The sequence below is a fragment of the Equus asinus genome, chromosome 4 (assembly GCF_041296235.1).
Source record: "Equus asinus isolate D_3611 breed Donkey chromosome 4, EquAss-T2T_v2, whole genome shotgun sequence".
Taxonomy (NCBI): domain Eukaryota; kingdom Metazoa; phylum Chordata; class Mammalia; order Perissodactyla; family Equidae; genus Equus; species Equus asinus.
Window position 1 is genome coordinate 50,467,335 of NC_091793.1, and position 17,945 is coordinate 50,485,279.

At 34.9% G+C, this 17,945-nt stretch overlaps 1 protein-coding gene across 3 annotated transcripts in view; it reads right to left on the reverse strand.

Moving 5' to 3' along the window:
• PTPRQ (protein tyrosine phosphatase receptor type Q) overlaps window positions 1–17,945 on the reverse strand; it is a 242,907-nt gene that overhangs the window by 187,846 nt on the left and 37,116 nt on the right. For 2 of the 3 annotated variants that reach the window (XM_070507246.1, XM_070507247.1), the window contains exons 19-24: window positions 11,133–11,293; window positions 10,227–10,338; window positions 9,340–9,566; window positions 6,883–6,952; window positions 1,608–1,807; window positions 186–435 (exon numbers count right to left, since the gene is read on the reverse strand). In XM_070507246.1, coding sequence (XP_070363347.1) covers window positions 186–435; window positions 1,608–1,807; window positions 6,883–6,952; window positions 9,340–9,566; window positions 10,227–10,338; window positions 11,133–11,293 — 1,020 coding nt within the window. The other variant, XM_044747332.2, reaches the window with a different exon arrangement.

Genomic DNA, 17,945 nt, shown 5'->3' on the forward strand with positions numbered 1-17,945 from the left:
TAGTATTATAAAAGAGCATTAAAGTTAGAGATGCTCCAGATGGAATGCCTATTATCTATTATTAGGAGGGAAAACGTTATTGAAAGGAAAGAAAGGTCTTAACAAAAAGATCTGTATAAAAAAAGAAAGATTATTCTATAAATAATTTAACTCTTTTTTTTCTACAAAAAAAGATGAAACCATACCTGATTCTGGCGTTCTGACAATCGTGCTATCAATGTAACCTGCTTCAGTTGTAACAGCAGAAACTTCAAAAAGGTACGTCGTGTAAGGTCTCAAATGTGTCACTACAAAACTGATAGGCTCTTTCCACACAGAGCTAATCTTACTCCGTGCCAACGTGCTCAATGAATATGTGGTACGGGATGGAGGTGTAACTCTACCAAGAGTTGGAGGAGGGCTGGTTGTACTCCATAAAAAAGATTCATTATTCTCCTAGTGAATAAAATAAATATCAATGAAGAAATAATGTGGTATCTGTTGGTGAACATGAGAAGCGTAATTCATTTTTTTCTTTATACTACAGGTATTATTCTTAATTTGTGTTTGTATGTCTATGATTGGTTAAGATTTTAACAGATTAATTTACCAATTCAAGTTATGGACAAATTTGCTAGATTTTAATTTTACCCATTTATTGTCTATAGTTATACCAGTATCATACCTGCCTACAATTTTAGAAAAGAATATATTTATTGCATCCTTTATACCTTAATCTTTCTATGAGTAGGATTTCAGATGGCTTAGAAGAAAGGTAAAACTGCAGTAAAATCATTAGTAAGAACTTTAAAAATTCATGTAAAAATGCAAGAGCCAAAGACATGAAATATTTCACCTTTTGTGAAATTTCAAGCGTAGGTTACCTCTTATTGTTACTACCATTTTTGTTCTCATAAGTACTCAATAGATAAAGCCAATAGAATACGTGTTGTGTGTGCATATGTGCATGTTCGTATATATTTTAAATATATCTTAATTTTAAAAAGATTTTGAGACTTCGATAACTTAAAGCATTTAAAACAAAAGTAATTTTGCTTGACTGCTTCTCCATCAATAAAATCACAAAGATCATCAAAATTATTTTTGTAAAAGCATTATTACAATACTTCTAGGCACTTCCCATCAATGACTAGAGTAATAACAAATTCACCAAAGATAATGCACCACAAAAATAATCTACTTGCATAAACTTAACCTTGGCTGTTCCCTCCACCTCCCTCCTGTCACATGGAAGTCACTTTTTTCCAATGAATTCAACACTTTGCTACTTCAGAGCTTTATAAAGTATCCACCCAGAATGGGGCCCTCACACAGTCTCCACCTGTCCTTACTCCAAGGCATCATTAATGCTCCTCAAATTCGTGAAGTCTTCCCAGGGTTCCCTAAGTGATTTTGATATCGCGCTCTTGAATTCTCAAACCCTTCTCTTATTCTACCTTGAGTGTAGCCAATTGTGTATAACTTGATACTATAACCTAATACTATAAGGAATCAAAGAGCTAATAATAAACTTTTCTGTGAAATACACAGTATCCAGATGCCAGAAACTTCAAGACATAAGTTTGCTTCGAATTTTTGAGACATAAGAAGTGTTCCACGATACTTACATTACATTCTGGCAATTTCCCAGTCAAAATGTCCTCTACTTTGATGGAGACATCTTTCACTACTATCCCACTTCTGGCGTGTTTGACACTAATCTTGAAGCTGGTAATTTTGCCATTTGGTTGCCGAGGTAAATACCAAATCAGGTTTACTGCTGAATAGTTAAAGGCCTCCACCGTGAGATTCACCACTTTTCCTGGAGCTGAGAGGTGAGGAGAGGAATTGAAGGAGAGGAAAAACACTGTTATAAAGCTTAGAATGGTATTTATATAATTTGGGGATGCTACATCTCCCATGTTATACGAAATTAAATATACAATGCATTGGATAAAATCTACTTCCATGAGACTTTTTGAAATATATTTAATTGACTTTTGCCTAAAATAAAGAACTGGAAATTGTGCCCATAGATTTGTGTTTAAGAGGCAAATAAGGGGCCGCCCACTGGAGCAGCAGTTAAGTTCACAAGTTTGCTTCTCCACAGCCCGGGGTTCGCCAGTTCGGACCCCGGGTGCAGACATGGCACAGCTTGGCAAAAGCCATGCTGTGGGAGGCATCCCACATATAAAGTAGAGGAAGATGGGCATGGATATTAGCTCAGGGCTAGTCTTCCTCGGCAAAAAGAGGAGGATTGGCAGCAGTTAGCTCAGGGCTAATCTTAAAAAAAGAAAAAGAGGCAAATAAGCTTTACTTCAGGATTATTTGGCCAATAGACCTATTGATGAAATATTCCAAGTAAGTCTGAAAAAAATTCAGTCAACAGTTGTTTATGATTATACAAATAAATTTAAATAATGAATCTCTTACTTGCTGAAATGTTTTGGAATTATGCATATTCCTTAAATAATGAAGAAGTGGCAAACTGAAACAATTATCCAAAAAGCACATTTCCAGAATGTATATAAATATCTAGTATATAACATAAACTGCATACCACCCAATAGGTTGTTGTTATATTTTGAGTTGTATACATCCACAAAATCAAGTCTCATCAGAATTCATGATACTTTGCTACCAATTATTAATAATCTGCATAATAATAATCTGTATGCTATTTTAGTTGAGATGAGACAAAGAGAAGGCCAAGAATGAAGGAAAATTGTGCCCACTAATTTCAAGGTAAGTTATGCAAAACTGACAGAGTAAATAATCAAGATCCTTTAGAATATAGAACAAACATGGCAAGTCACTATTGAAAGAAATCAAAGCAAAACATGACCTTTTTGGGGTAAAACAATATAAGTGATAGTAGAGGTGCCTAATATTAAGAAATCAGAGAACTAGAGTGTAGGTGTACATTGTAGAGAAGAATGCCAAAATATGATTTGTAAATGAAAGCCATATAAATTACATGAGAAAGTTAGGTTCTGGGAAAGAGGGCTGTATGTAAATGATGAGTTAAATGGTAGAAATTAAGAAACGTAAGGACAGTTCCATTTTAATGGAAAAAAATAAAATACAACAACTTGGGGAGTGATTAATCATTAATAAGGGATGAAATAATGGATGTAAATATTTTTCTTCACGGGAATCTGATAAATGGAAGTAATTAAAGCTTAAGAAGGATAATGACAATATGATAACTTTCTTATACTAAAGATTTAACACTTGAATTTCTTTTAGGTGGATAAAATATAATACAGCGAAAGGAAAAAATCTGTTAAATATATAATGCTATGAAATTATAAGAATTAAAACTTTTATCATAAATCTTAATCATACTTTTAAATTTCTTACTTGTGCAAACTATGCACATTTTTATAAGCATGCCTGAAATATATATCAGTAACAAATTTCAGACAAGCTGACACATTTCCAAACGGGCCTTAATAGTCATAGAGGACTACTCAAGTGCAGAGAAGTTTGAATTTTAAGGAAACCAAACCTTTATCAAATTTCAAAGCATGATTTTGAAACACTAAATAGATAGAAATTAATTAAATTTATTAAACATTTAGTGAAAAAGAGGGCACTTTTATTAATTTGCTTGAAATTATTTTTGTCTCAATAAAATGTGTCTCCATGTGTTTTCCTTTTGCGCCTTCATGTGTCCGAAGACTAATCTTGGCTCTTTTCTGTACTCGGCAATTCTTCCCCTATTTTAAATATTCTAGCTTCTACTTCTGGACTTCTATGTACTAAAATCTCACCATCTCTTGATTTTTATAGAGTGAATATATCCATCTTGATCCAAGTAAAGATTTGACATGGAAATACCAAAAAGTTATGCTTATAGAGTCATTTCATCTTTCAGATAAGAGGCTTCCACACACTTTGAGGACATATCTAGACAAGTGGCATGCATAAATTATGCAAGTATATGAAAGTGCCTACAACTTTCAAAGTGCACACTGTACAAAACATACATTTTTGAGACAAATAAAAACTTCTATAAATCCAATTTGGAGACTTCTAAAAGTATTTTCCTACATTTCTAAGGATCCATCAGGTTGGAAATGGAGGTACAAGAGATATTTCTCATATTTTGAAACTAAAATAAATTCTACATTTGCTTGAAATAATGCCGCATGGGAAGTTAAAAAGTTGAGATTTTTGCGCTTGTGGATGGAATATCAACTCAGATTGGTATAACTGGTTAACTTTATATTCTTCCTAGAAGTATTTTGATTCATGGGGAAAAAATTACTTCTGATTTAATAATAATACATGCAGTTTATGTATTCCACAGAAATCTTCATTAAATTTGAGTTCTGCGTAGCATAATTAATAAAAAGGAGTACTTGGGGGAAAAATTGGAGATCAGTGATCTAACCAAATTTATATTTCCATCACAGTTTTACCTCTACATTCACAAAAAGAGAAGGAAAGACAAGGCAAGAGCAATTACATAATTATGCAGTTTGCCCAAGAACACACTGCAGGTCAGAACCAGAGTGAGGCTCCTGTTGCAGGACTATTTTCATTCCATCCCAGAGATTCTCTAGTTTCTCTCAAAGATAATTTGCCAAGAAAGCAAATAACTTTAGGAATTATGTCAGTTAGCAGAGTACAAAATACATAAAGTTCAAAATACTGTCAAGTTGAAATCACAGTCTGCCTGTATCACACTTTATCAGACACTGTACCAAGATGAGTTAAAAAAAAGAAGGCAAAACTATTTGCAATGTTATTCAAAAATTATTCCAGCTATTTTCCCTAAAACTGAAAACACAAATAATAGATTTTTCTTTTATATCCTAGTGAATATGTAATTTTAAAATGATAAGTTTTCCACTTGATTTTTAGTTGTGTTAGTAATCTGAAAGTCAATATATTCAAAATCAACAAGAGAAAGTTAGACCTCATGAATCATTAATTTCTAATTTTAAATAAACTACGGAATTATCTCTTAATTCCTTCTATGGCATAGAGCATTTATTCACTTACTTCTCTAGATGGGGTCTCAAATAGGAACAGAGCCACAAAGACTGTCCCATGTTTTTGTGGGGTTTTTTTGAGCAAGACTAGCCCTGAGCTAACTACTGCCAGTCCTCCTCTTTTTGCTGAGGAAGCCTGGCCCTGAGCTAACATCCGTGACCAACTTCCTTTACTTTATACGTGGGACACCTATCACAGCATGGCATGCCAAGCAGTGCCATGTCCGCACCCGGGATCCGAACTGGTGAACCCCGGGCCGCCGAGAAGCCGAACATGCGAACTTAACCGCTGCACCACAAGGCCGGCCCCTCCCATGTTTTTTTAACACTGACCATTGCATCATCCTTTCCAGACACATAGAGCCCATGTCAATTAATCCCTGTGGCAATGGACCACTGGAAGATTTTTATCTTTAAATATGTAGAACATTTATAGTTGCACAAAATTATAGAAATTGTTTTTATAGCACTTCTCACCAGCCTGATATATTACTTAGTAACTCACTTATTATTTCTCTTACCCCACTAGAACATAAGCGCCACAGAAAATGCTTGTTGTTGAATGGAGATACTATTGTTAGTTTAATCACTTTTCTATTTATTGGTTCTAAGTTTTTGCTACAAATAGCTGAATTACTAAATAAATAAAAGCATTTCCATTCAATAACAACTTATTTTCATCACAAAGTTTGTGTTGTACTAGGATAATATATACAGTAAAAAAATGAGTAAGTAAATGTGTTACATGGCATGCTGGTCCAATGAAGAAAAAGAAATTTGTTGAAAATAGAGATGGACAGAAGGAAAGAGGGGCTATTTTAGAAGGTGTAGTCAGGAAAGGTAACATGAGATTTACATTAACTGGAGGAGAGAGTTCTATGGATATGTAGTGAAAGAGCTTTCCAGGCAGAGGGAATAGCAAGTGCAATGGACCTGAGGTGGAAGATCAGTGTGGCTGGAGTAGATGGAGGGAGGAGAGAATGGTAAGAGATGAAGTCAGAGACGGGTAAGAAGATAAAGAGCATGGTAGGCCATGGGAAGGACTTAGGGACTTGTTCTGAATGAGATAGGAGCTATGTTAGGAAAAGAAGAGTAACACAGTCTGGCTCATGTTTCAAAAGATGATGTGGCTCTTGTGGAGACAGACAGTAAACTGTAGGCAGGCAAGTTGGAAACAGGAAAACCACTGAGGAGACGTTCAATTGTTCAGGCAAGAAATGACAATGGGTTGGATTAGAGTAATTAGGAATAGGGGTTTGATTCAGGATACATTTTGATATAATGCTGGGAGGATTTGTTGATAGATTAGAGTGTACTGAGAGAGAGGAATCAAGGGTCATATCAAATTTTTCCTCTCAGCCACTAGAAGGATGGAGGTGTCAAATTGGTGTGTCAGTGACTGCTTGTTGTAGAATAATATGATAACCACTAAAGTCCATATGTCCAAAAGTCTCATGTCATAAAAATGCTTATGATTTGATGTTAGGTAGAAAAGGCAGGATATAAACTTGCATAAATCACACAAGCCTACTTTCATTAATATACAGTCACATAGACATATATTCACGGGGGAAAAAAAGACCAGCCAGAAATGCACCAAAATGGTAACAGGGTTTTTCATTTAATAGTGCCATGAATAATTTTCACTTTGTTTTTAAATTTTTGTTTATTCAAAGTTTTCTAAGTTAACACTTACTGCCTTTATAATCAAAAATAACAATATATGTTTCAATGAATAAATTTACTATCCAAGAAGACTGTAAAAGTAATTCAATGACCATGCTGTTGAAAATTTTAGGCATTTTGGTGTCAAATTTTGCTTACATCCCTATTTACTTTAAATGACGAAAACTCACACTAAGTTAATTTAAAATAACTTAGAATGATTTAGGAAAATTACCACTTTCTGCAGTTTGGAAGAGAAATGGGTCACTAAACACTCCAACGCCAGCGCTATTTTCAGCAGCAACCTAGAATAGACCAAAAGAACTATGTTTAAGCTTTTTACTGTCTAATTAAAGAGAGTCTTAAATAATAAAACTTTGATTTGTCCATAAGATAAATGATAAAGGTACTTTCCCCTCTAATTCCTATAACTCCCAAAGTGGAAGGCAAATATGGAGCTATTCCATATTTCCATTTCCCCTAAGGGTATATTTGCAGCATAGTTTGAATCAACAGATTTCCCAGATTCCTAATGGAGAAATTAATAATCAAGTTTAATAGTCCATGGGTAGTAATAACAACAACAGTTACTGTTTATTAAGCAACTTCTGCGTATCAGGAAATCTACTGGGAATTTCACACATCGCATTTTATCCATATAATTAAAACATGAGGTGTGATTGACAACATTTTATAGATGAGAAAACTGGTTGAGAGAGGTCATGTAACTTGCCCAAAATCACACAGGAATAAGTAGTAGAACCAGAATTTGGTTGAAGTCGTGCTTATTTCTAAAGCTCAACCTCTTTCCACTATTCATTCTATGCAAGACACCATGATTATTTCTGTAACAAATATGAGACCGTATATACAGTGTCTGCCTTGAGAGTTACAATCTAATCAAATAAATAAATAAATACTCAGGAAAACCACTTTTCAAATAAGTAGGTCTAATTAATCCTTTAAACTAAGTATTATAGAATTTAAAAGATGGGAAAATTATTTTTGACCTGAACGTTCTAGTCAAACATGCTGGAATAGGCAGAGAAATTGTCATACATGAGAACAAAACTCTTAAGCTCTTTCAAATGCCATAACTGGAGTCAGACAGCCTGGGTTTAAATTGCAGCTCTGCCAATCCCCGGGTGACTGTCTGTTCGCAATTTAACTGTTCTAAGTCATATTTCCCTTTACTTTAAAATGGGAATGATAACGTATCTATGTCGTAAGATTGTTCTGAGGACTAAATGAAATAACACATGGAAAGTAATTAACAGGATTTTCCCCATATCATGTAGATTTGATATCTACATTTGAAGATATCAAATTTACCATGCCAAATACCCTTTGGAATTCTGCAATGCCTAACGTTTATTTCAAGAGAGTAAAGGTCACAACAATGATTTATAAAGTGTGGGATGAAAAGGAGAATAAGGGCTTCCCAACAGGCCTGAAATAAGAGAATTCTAAGGAATAAAAATTCCTACTCCATAAAAAGAGATCTAAGCAGAACTAGGTAGGCTAAATCACCTTTCAACCAGCAATAGCTTCTTATATCATATTAAAACTTAATCTTTATATATAACCCCCAATAGCATATCTTAACACATAAATTAATCTGAATGTGTGCTTATTGATAGAAAATATCTAGACTATATAATTTTCAGATGTCAGTTAGAAAAAGGTTGCCTACTCTCTAACTCATGTTTCTGCAGTGAAATAGCCATCATAAATCTTTGATTTTGACCTCTGCATAAGTAAAAGTTTGCTTTTTACTTTTATCCTTTGGGGGACCCCTATTTTGGTATATGCTCTACAGCTCTTACTCTGTTTTTTGATTCTACAAACAGGCATACTTGCAATAAGGACAAAACCCCAGGCACATATCTCTTTCCCATCATTTCTGTCTAGCCAGATGGCCATCTCAGTTACGTAGTATCACATATTTACATGGCTTTTATAGATTTTTTCTCTATATTCAAGGCTCAAAGAACATATTGATGTCATGTTAAAAATAGGGAGGAGCAAGAAGATACCTGTATTCTTTACTGTCCTCTGGAAATATCATAGAAATCTCTTAAAAGTAAACATTTTCATATGGTCTACTTAATTTAGGACTGCTTTTTATATGTTCTTTTTAATAAAGTATTTAAATAAGATGTCATTAGATTTTGCATATTTAACATTGTTAAGGACTAAACATTTTTGTAAACATAAAAGACATGTAGGTGCTCAGGAAATATTTGCTGAATGGAACTGAACATAATCCATTGTTCTTTGAGAAACTGGTTTTTTTGAAGCTTTTGAACCATTATCAAAATCTCAATGACACATGGAAATACAACAAGATTAAGAAAAAAATAACAAAGCTAACTTTAAATTTCATGAAAAAGTAGAATATTTTCACTTATAAAGCCTAAATTACTTAATTTAAACTTGATTTATGCATTTAAAAAGTCATTAAACTAAAGCTTTTTAAAATAGGCAAATTATGTAAATATACATAAAAATGAAAAGAGATGATATTTGTTCAAGTTTTAAAAGCCCAGATGGGCTCTGAGGCCATGACTCAGATGCTCATTCTTCAGTCACTTGCTGCATTCAGGAGCAAAAGTTTGACACAGTGGAACAAGCTCCTTCACTTTTAAAATGGATTAAATATTTTAATACTAATTATTTACAAAATAATTACCTTGATTTCATACGTTGTTCCAGGATTGAGGTTTGTAAGAAGGACTTCCAGACTGTCTGGCTTTGCTCTAACTTGTGTATATACTGTTTGCATCCATGGACAAACTTCCTTGTATTTCACAACGTAAGATAAAATTCTCCCACTTGGATTTGGTGGTGTATTCCAAGAGAGAAGGATCCCAGCAGATCCTACTCTTTCCCCTGCTAGGAAGACTGGAGGCCCTGGTTCTGTTTAAAAAACATCATGTTGTTAGAAGGTCAAATAATTATTATATTTTCACAATCATATGTAAGAAAAATATTTACAAATGTAGACTTTTGAAGTTCTAAAAGACTAGTGGTCTTTTAAATGTGAGTTTATCTTCCCTAGAGTTTTCTACCAAAAGAAAAAAAAGATTAAATGCTTTGGGGAATACCAAAAACATTCTTTTATAAGAATGTAAAAAATGGAATGCTAGTAAATACTACACGCCAAATATACTTTTAATGCCAAGTCATTTTTAAAATAAACTTACTTGATGCAGGGCTTACACACAAAAACTAAGAAAACAAGCAACAGTCTTACAAACTGAATAATTCTTCTAGAGCAAGTACAGTGAGTTTAATTTCATGGTTCTGTATTATTTAAATACTACCACTGACAGTCACTCTGACCCATGTCACAAGCAAATATAGAATAATTATCTTTGCACTTGGAAAGCAAAAAGAAGCTAGAGAACCAGTAGAATGCAGGGTCTAAAGACATCACTTAAGTTTCCATTTTGCTTTAATTATTCAACTGTTTTCATGCATATAATGCACATCTTGTCAATACAAGTATTCCCATCCCATAGATTTACATTGGCTCCAAATACTTCATAAAAAAGATAATTGAAAACATATACTCACTTGTCACGTTCGTTGTCACTATTCTACTAACAGGTGAGCTGTATGTTGTAGCAGAAATGGAAGAGATGGTTACTTCGTACCTAGTACCAGGAAGAGCATTGAAAACATCAACCTAGAACACCAAAAACCAATAATTGTGTTAAATTCTGGAAAGCCAAAATAATAAATTTATCACAATCAAAAAACAAAGCAACACTTCACTATACAACTCCGCACTGTTTAAAATATCACAACACATCCTGTATTACTGTAAAATATAAATTTCTTATATGACTATTTACCAAATAACACACAATAAAAACTTACAAAACATACTGTTATCAAAGGCTAAATCAGTACTTCCATCCTAGTTCATTGTCATAAGAAACAGCTATTTAAGAGCCTTAGGAAATCTACAGCCCATTGCTTAGCCCTGGTTTTTTAAGAGTGTGTATGAAATACCTGTGTATCTGAAGTTCCAATAAAAAGTAAAAGAAAAATGATAAGAAAATCCATCTTTATTACATTTTTCAGGCAGTGGAATCACATTGATGGCTCTGGAGAGAAATGTTGCCTGCATTAATGATTTAAAGAAAGATCCTCCTGGCAAGTACACAATTAATGAGCCTAGATTACTCAATAGCTCTGCCCTTTCTTTGTTAAACTATTCATGAACCCTTGGATGGCTGGCTGTAGGTTCAGGGTAGACTTTGAAAAAAAAAGCACAGACGTTGCTAAGGTAACAGTCCACCCATGCTGAAACTTACACTCATCAATTCGGCATCAACGTTTTTGTCTTCATGTTATGCTTTTAAAAACTCTCAAAGGAGTAAGTTTTCATGGTGGATGAGTTTTTTAAAGAACTTTCCTGTTAGGACCAAATATAAATACAAGTCGGCTCAGCAAGTATGATCGTGAAAACTATACCTGATATTCTCCACCTCCAAGATCTCTGATAGTAATAAAGCCACTGTCAGGAACAAGATCCACATGAAACCTTTCCACATGGCCGGAGGGCAGGCTCCAGCGCAGAGAAAAGGAATGTGCAGAAATATTGAAGACTTTAAGTTTCTCGGGTTTTTCCGGTTCTGATATTGAAAAATAGAGGTTTAAAATAGAGTTATTCTCCTAAATCTTCAAAGAAAAAATGAAAATTGATAGTCCAAGAGCCAGGTTTTAAAATAACCACATGTTGGAAAGCATTGAGTCCTTTAAATTATCTCTAACTATACGTAGGTATTAGGAACATATATCCTTAACAATATCTAGTTTTTAAATTTAATTACCAGAAATATTAATTTATGTATTTATTTATGGGATATTCCCTATCTATTAAAATCTGTTGGTCGACCAGATTGTTCTTTGAAGCTTATGCTCTAATTGAAAAATTGAATCAATTTAAAGCAAAGTACAAACTATTTATGCAATGATTTACCTGGATACTTCCCAAACGGAAGATAATTGGGAAAAACTATAACCAAAATGTGCCAAATATTTTAAAGGGTGTGCATTTCTGATGAATATTTAGTTAGGTGTTTCTTTAAAAGAGAAGATAAGTTAAGTTTTCATATTGGAAAAGAAATATGATAGTTTTTAAATAATAAGTACTAATTGTCCTAGCCATTTCAACCATATTTTTCTACCTTTGCTTCCACTATTTCCAGTTTTGTTTACGCTGCCTGTACCTCCGTGAAGGGAGTTTTCTACATAAAGTTCTTGTGATTGTTTGCCAGTGAGTCAGGTTTGCGCTCTGCCTTATCTTTAGTGCAGATTCCAGGCAAACAATATAGGGGGCGGGAGAGAGATTACACAGCCAAGCATGTGAAAAACAGACCTGATCCAGACCTGATCTAACACTATTTCCAAAACAAGGGACTCTGGAACTAATCACTCAACTCCATTTATCATTTTAAACACCTCCCCCACCACCACCACCACCACCACCACCACCAAGGATGGTTTGAAAGTGGATATATAGAAAAAATAAAATGTACATTTCCCAAAAAAGTGACAGGGCACATCGCATAAAATGGAAATCTTAACACAATGGGTCAATCCCTTGGTACACTTTCAGGGGGAGAGGGATTAGTTTTAGAATCGTTTTTCTTTATCTCTTTTGAAAACTTCCTTTAATGCTTATAATATAACCTTCTCTCTAGTACCCAAAGCTAATATCGATCAATTAATTTCCAACATGACACTCTCAAAGACACAAGCATTCTCTTGGCCTCATCTCCAAATTGTCCATATAGTGAGTACCACAGTTTTAAAATAACTCTTTAAAAACACTGTAAACCCAAAGTGAAATATCGAGAAATATCCAGTTTGTGATGGGTAGAATTCCTTTCTTGTGCATGGCTGCTGGCATGTTTCCTGGATCGTTCTGCATTCTGCATTCTCAAGCCTGAGAGAAACGAGCTTGATTCTCCGCACCAGCTCACATGAAAGTAGGTATAGGTATAAGTCTAATATGACAAAAGTCCAAGCACCTACTACTCGCACTTGGTGACTTACATGAAGGCTAATACTATGTCCTCAAGGGTCCCAGAAAGTACTTAATACCCATGAAGTTTTAGACAAGGAACTAGAAAAAGACCTGTGATGAGACTTTGCAAGAAAAATGAAGATAGGAGAAGTGACGGGCTGCTTACTGGACTGAGAGGGAGATAGGATAGAGTTTCCTAGACTGTGGTTTAAGGTTACACACCGGAGAACTCTTGGCTAAGGATGAAGTATATCTCACCAAGAGGAGGAAGAATATATTTGTCTGGAAATTTGCCAATCTGATCAAGAGAGAAGGCCTGGAAGCTTCAGGACAGTTTGATAAAGACCTTTGGAAGCAGAGTGGATAGAAGCCCTGGAAATGGACTGAACTCAGAGTAACTGAGAAAAGCTAGCCTGGGTTTCAGGATCAAGTAAGAAAGAACAGTCTGATGATCACGCAGGCTACAATAAAGATTTTAGATTTTTTTTCCTCCCAAATGCAATGGAAAGCATTGAAGAATTTTAAGCAGGAAAGCAATATGACATTTAAAAAAAATTACTCTAGAATATGGTATATGAATTGGAGAGAAGCAAAATGGCAACATGAAGCCAATCAGTAGGATGTTGTGGTACTCTTGGTAGAGAGGAGGTAGGCTTGCCCTCAGAAAAAGGTAGTAGAGATGGAGTGACGCTTTGGTCATTGTGAAGGAGTGCAGCTTCCTGGATATGAGTTGGAAGCCTCAACTAACTGGAAGTAAACTCTATAATGAATACATGACTTGAACTTCATGGAATTTAACTCCAAAAAGGTCAGAAAATATGAAGCAAAAATATAATTCTTAACCTAATGGTTACAAACCAATAAAAATCAGATTGTGAGGTGGATATGTTTGGAGTTCTGAGAGGAAAAAAAAATACTACATTATGTTCAATTTAATTAGGGCTAGAAAAAAGAATAATAGGCTTAGCTGGATTTTTCTTTTGACCAGAATTTGTAAAAAGTTAATCCTCAGAACCCTAAATCCTTAGAATTTAATAGATGTCCTGTGATCAAACCACTTTGTCAAATAATTTCTTTTTTAATTTTAATAGCTTTCTATTTTGCAGGATATCTCACAGCCTTACATATGCCTAAATATGTGTCTGCAATTCTCTAAAGCAGGACTGTCCAATAAAATTAAAAGGTGAGCCACATGAAGAAAATAAATTAAAAATAAAATTAATTTTAATAATGTATTTTATTTAAGCAAACATATCAAAAACATCATTTTGCATTAATCAATATAAAATTATTAATGAGGTACTTTTTTTTCATCCTACATCTTTGAAATTGCACGTGCCTTTCACACTTACAGCACATCTGAATTGGGACCAGCCACCTGTCAAGGCTCGATAGTCACATGTCACTAATCCCTACATATTGGACAGTGCGGGGCTGGAGCATCTCCCAACTGTTCCCCTTGGCTGTTCAGTAAATTTACCTAAACTGCATTTTGAGAAGCTGAGAAAAAACAGACATATGATCCCATGACCCACATCTATAAAGGAAAATGGCTCAAAAGAGTCAGGAGGACCTCAAAAGAAAAATTCTGGTATGAACTACTAGCACATTAACCTTTGAGAAAGAGAGTAAGAGGAGATTCAAAATGGGAAAGCCAGCTACGTAGCGAGCTCCTCAGTAGATTCTGACTCTTAAAGAGTGTATTCAAAGTGAGGCCAAAATGCTACCTATCTCAGAACATGCACAAAACAGTTGCACAAGCCTATCCAAATGATAGCAAAAAACAAAAGCTTACAATTGACAGATATTTTTAAATAAAATACAAAGACTCAAAAAGTTTCATCGGCATTATTATTTGCTTTTATTTATACTTCCTATGTACCAACACTATATATGATAAGCTTTGTGTACCACATTTAAATATTTCCATGATTAAATCATACATTGGGTATAATACAGGCTATGGCTGATGAGATATTCATGCATAAGACATGTAAAATAATAAAAAATAATTCTTACCCAGTGTATGATACACTGTGCACTGTGCTAAGCACTTTCACACAGTGTTTTATTTAACAGTTGTAAAAATTCATAAGGAGATACTATTATTATTGCTGTTTAAAAATGAGAAAACTCACGTGCTCTGCTTCAGTGGTCTGGGGCTCAAGGGTTCAGATCCCTGGTGTGGACCCTCACACCACCTGTCAGGCCATGCTGTGGTGGCATGCCACATGCAAAAAATGGAGGAAGATTGGCATGGATGTTAGCTCAGGGACAATCTTCCTCAAGCAAAAAAAGGAGGATTGGCAACAGATATTAGCTCAGGGTGAATCATCCTCAGCAAAAAAGAAAAGAAAACTGAGGAACAAAGAATTTAGGTAGCTTCACCAAGGACGCAAAGCTAACAGATGAGTGGCAGAGCCAGGATTTAGATCCAAGAACAACAGCTTCAGTGCTCATTTTCAATTCCTAGGAGAAAGGCCCCCCTCTAACCTTTACAAAGTGGCTTACAAATAACAGCAGATCGAAAAATCCCACGTGAATTAATTAACATTTTAGAGAGGATTTAAGCACTAAATAGCATGATCTATAATTTTCCTTTCAAGTCTGAGATTATCAGTTGAAGTGACCACCAATTTAATTTCAAGAGACTCCATCTCGCTATGTCCCATGGCAAGGCAATATGTATTTCTCAAATGCCTATAGCTTCCTCATATTTTGGAAATGGGCTAGGCATAAATTATAAATAAAATAAACATCCTCTGATAAATAAGCATCATACTGGGCACCACAAGGGTCTAAAATCAATTTTTAGTACAGGTAGTGTCACAGGCCCCGGAACTGGGTTACTGGATTCAAATCCTGGCTCTGCCACATAAATAAGACTTTAGGCAAAACCCTTAACCTTTCCATACCTCAGTGGCCTCATCTATATGGGGATAATAATACTCCTACCCCTCACATTGTTGTGAGAATAAAGTAAATACATGTAAAGTGTGTAGAAGAGGGGCTTGAACATGGTAAGAGCTTGGTAAATGTAAGCTGTGATTAACAGCTATTGTTACTTCTGCTATCTTTCTCTATAAATCATGGTCATCTCTTAGTAAAACCATCATGTTACCGCTTGTTCATTTCTTAGCTTTAGTCCCTTCCTCATATCCACTCAGTCCTCTGCCAGCGTTGTTCCATTATCACCACTCTCTTCTTTCTAAAAAGTAGGGCAGCAAGATCTAATTCTGATCCCGGAAACCTAGATTACCATCCTTCCCCATTTCCTCTTATCAACTCACCTCCAAAACTACGGCTGTCCTCTAACAGTGACTTCCATTACCTACTGTAATCTTCCGAACCATCACCTAAACCACGCTATACAACCAGAACATCAAGTTCCTACTATTTCACAAAGTACTCTCTTTTTTAATTAAAATCTCCAGATTTTCATGAAACTTTTCTGATATTGACATTACCTTGGTCACTTTTTTCTCTGACCAAATTCTAAGTGAGCCAATCCTGTCACTCACACTAATTGCACTATCTCCTTTACCTGTATATAAGCAAAACATTTTATTTATCGCAACTTTTCTCAGTCTTTGCTCAATGGTCTATTCGATATTTCTATCCAACCGCATATATCAGTGCTTACCATAGACCAGTTGTGATTTTGCCAAGTTTGGCAATTTCTAGACTTGGAGGACTTCTAGGGAAAAAAGATTGCCACGATTAAGAGGATCCTACTGATATCTAGTGGGTACAGGTCAGGGATGCTGCTAAACATCCTACAATGCACAGGACAGAGCATCACAAAGGAGAATCACCCAGCTCAAAATATCAATAGTACTGAGAGTAAGAAACCCTGCCACAGACTAAAACTTCTAGAGTGGGTCCAATTTTAATGTGTTTGATTGTATATTTTACCTATCATAACACTCCAAAGAAAATGACATTCAATACATCATTTAACATATGTGCCTTTTAAAGAAAATTTAAAGATGTGTGATATCTATACATAAATAATATAAAAAGATACAAGATGTAACAGAGTGTTTAAGAGCCATAAGCAATCTCAGAGATCATCTAATTCAAATTTCACTGAAACTTGATGGTCAAAGATACTAGGCAACTTGCTTAATAGTACTCACCTAATAAGTGTCAAATCCAGGAGTAAAGCCGATGTATAAATTCTAAACTCATTTCTTGTTTTGCATTATCACATGAATATCACATTTAGGAGAATAATAGTGTGTACGACATGCAGAATAATGGTGACAAAGATGCCTAAATACTGAATATTACAGTACATGGCAAAATGGAGTTTGTAGGTAGAATTAAGATTATGAACATAAAAACAGAGAGGTCAACCTAGATTATCCAAGTGGCCCAATCTAATCACACAGGCCCTTAAAAGTTGAAGAGAAAGACAGAAGAGATGTGATTGAGGAAAAAAGGCAGGAGGATCGGAAGCATGGGTGCTACTCGGTCCTCATTTGTTGGCTTTAAAGATGGAGGAGGAGGATCACAAGCCAAGGAATGAGGCATCCTCTAGAGCTGGGAACAGCCCTCAGCTGACAGCCAGAAAAGAAATGGTTACCTCAGTCCTACAACCACAAGGAACAGAATTCTGCAAATGATCTGAATGAGAAAAGGATTGGATTTTCCCCTAGAACTTAGAGAAAGGAATACAGATCTCTAAATACCTTCATTTCAGCCTGGTGAAATCTACATTGGACTTGTGACTTACAAAATTATGGCATAATAAATCTTTGTTGTTTTAAGCCACTAAACTTGTAGCAATTTGTTACAGCAACAATAAGAAACTAATAACAGTATGTGATACATATCACAAATGTCCATAGACAGAGTTATCATCATATGTCTGAGTTGTCTGTCAAATCCACAGACTTAAAGATCATTTAAAAGTCATCTCTGAGTTATTGCTGCAATCTTGTTTTCTTTGAAAAATTTCAAATATTAATAGGTTTCACAGCTTCATTTGGATTTAAAAGTGATGCTTTAAATTATTCAGGATAGGATTTTGTTCTCCTCTTATATAATAACAACAAGATCTTGCAATATTGAATTGCTTACGATTCCAAAAATACACCTCTATAATTTTGCATAAATTGTTCCCTCTCCCTGTCAATCCTCCTTTCCACACACACTACATCATTCTAGTCTGATTAGGAAACTCCTTATCCTTTTACAGACATTTCCCAGCTCAAAGAACCTTCTCCATCCCTGCTATGGAGCTGGTCATC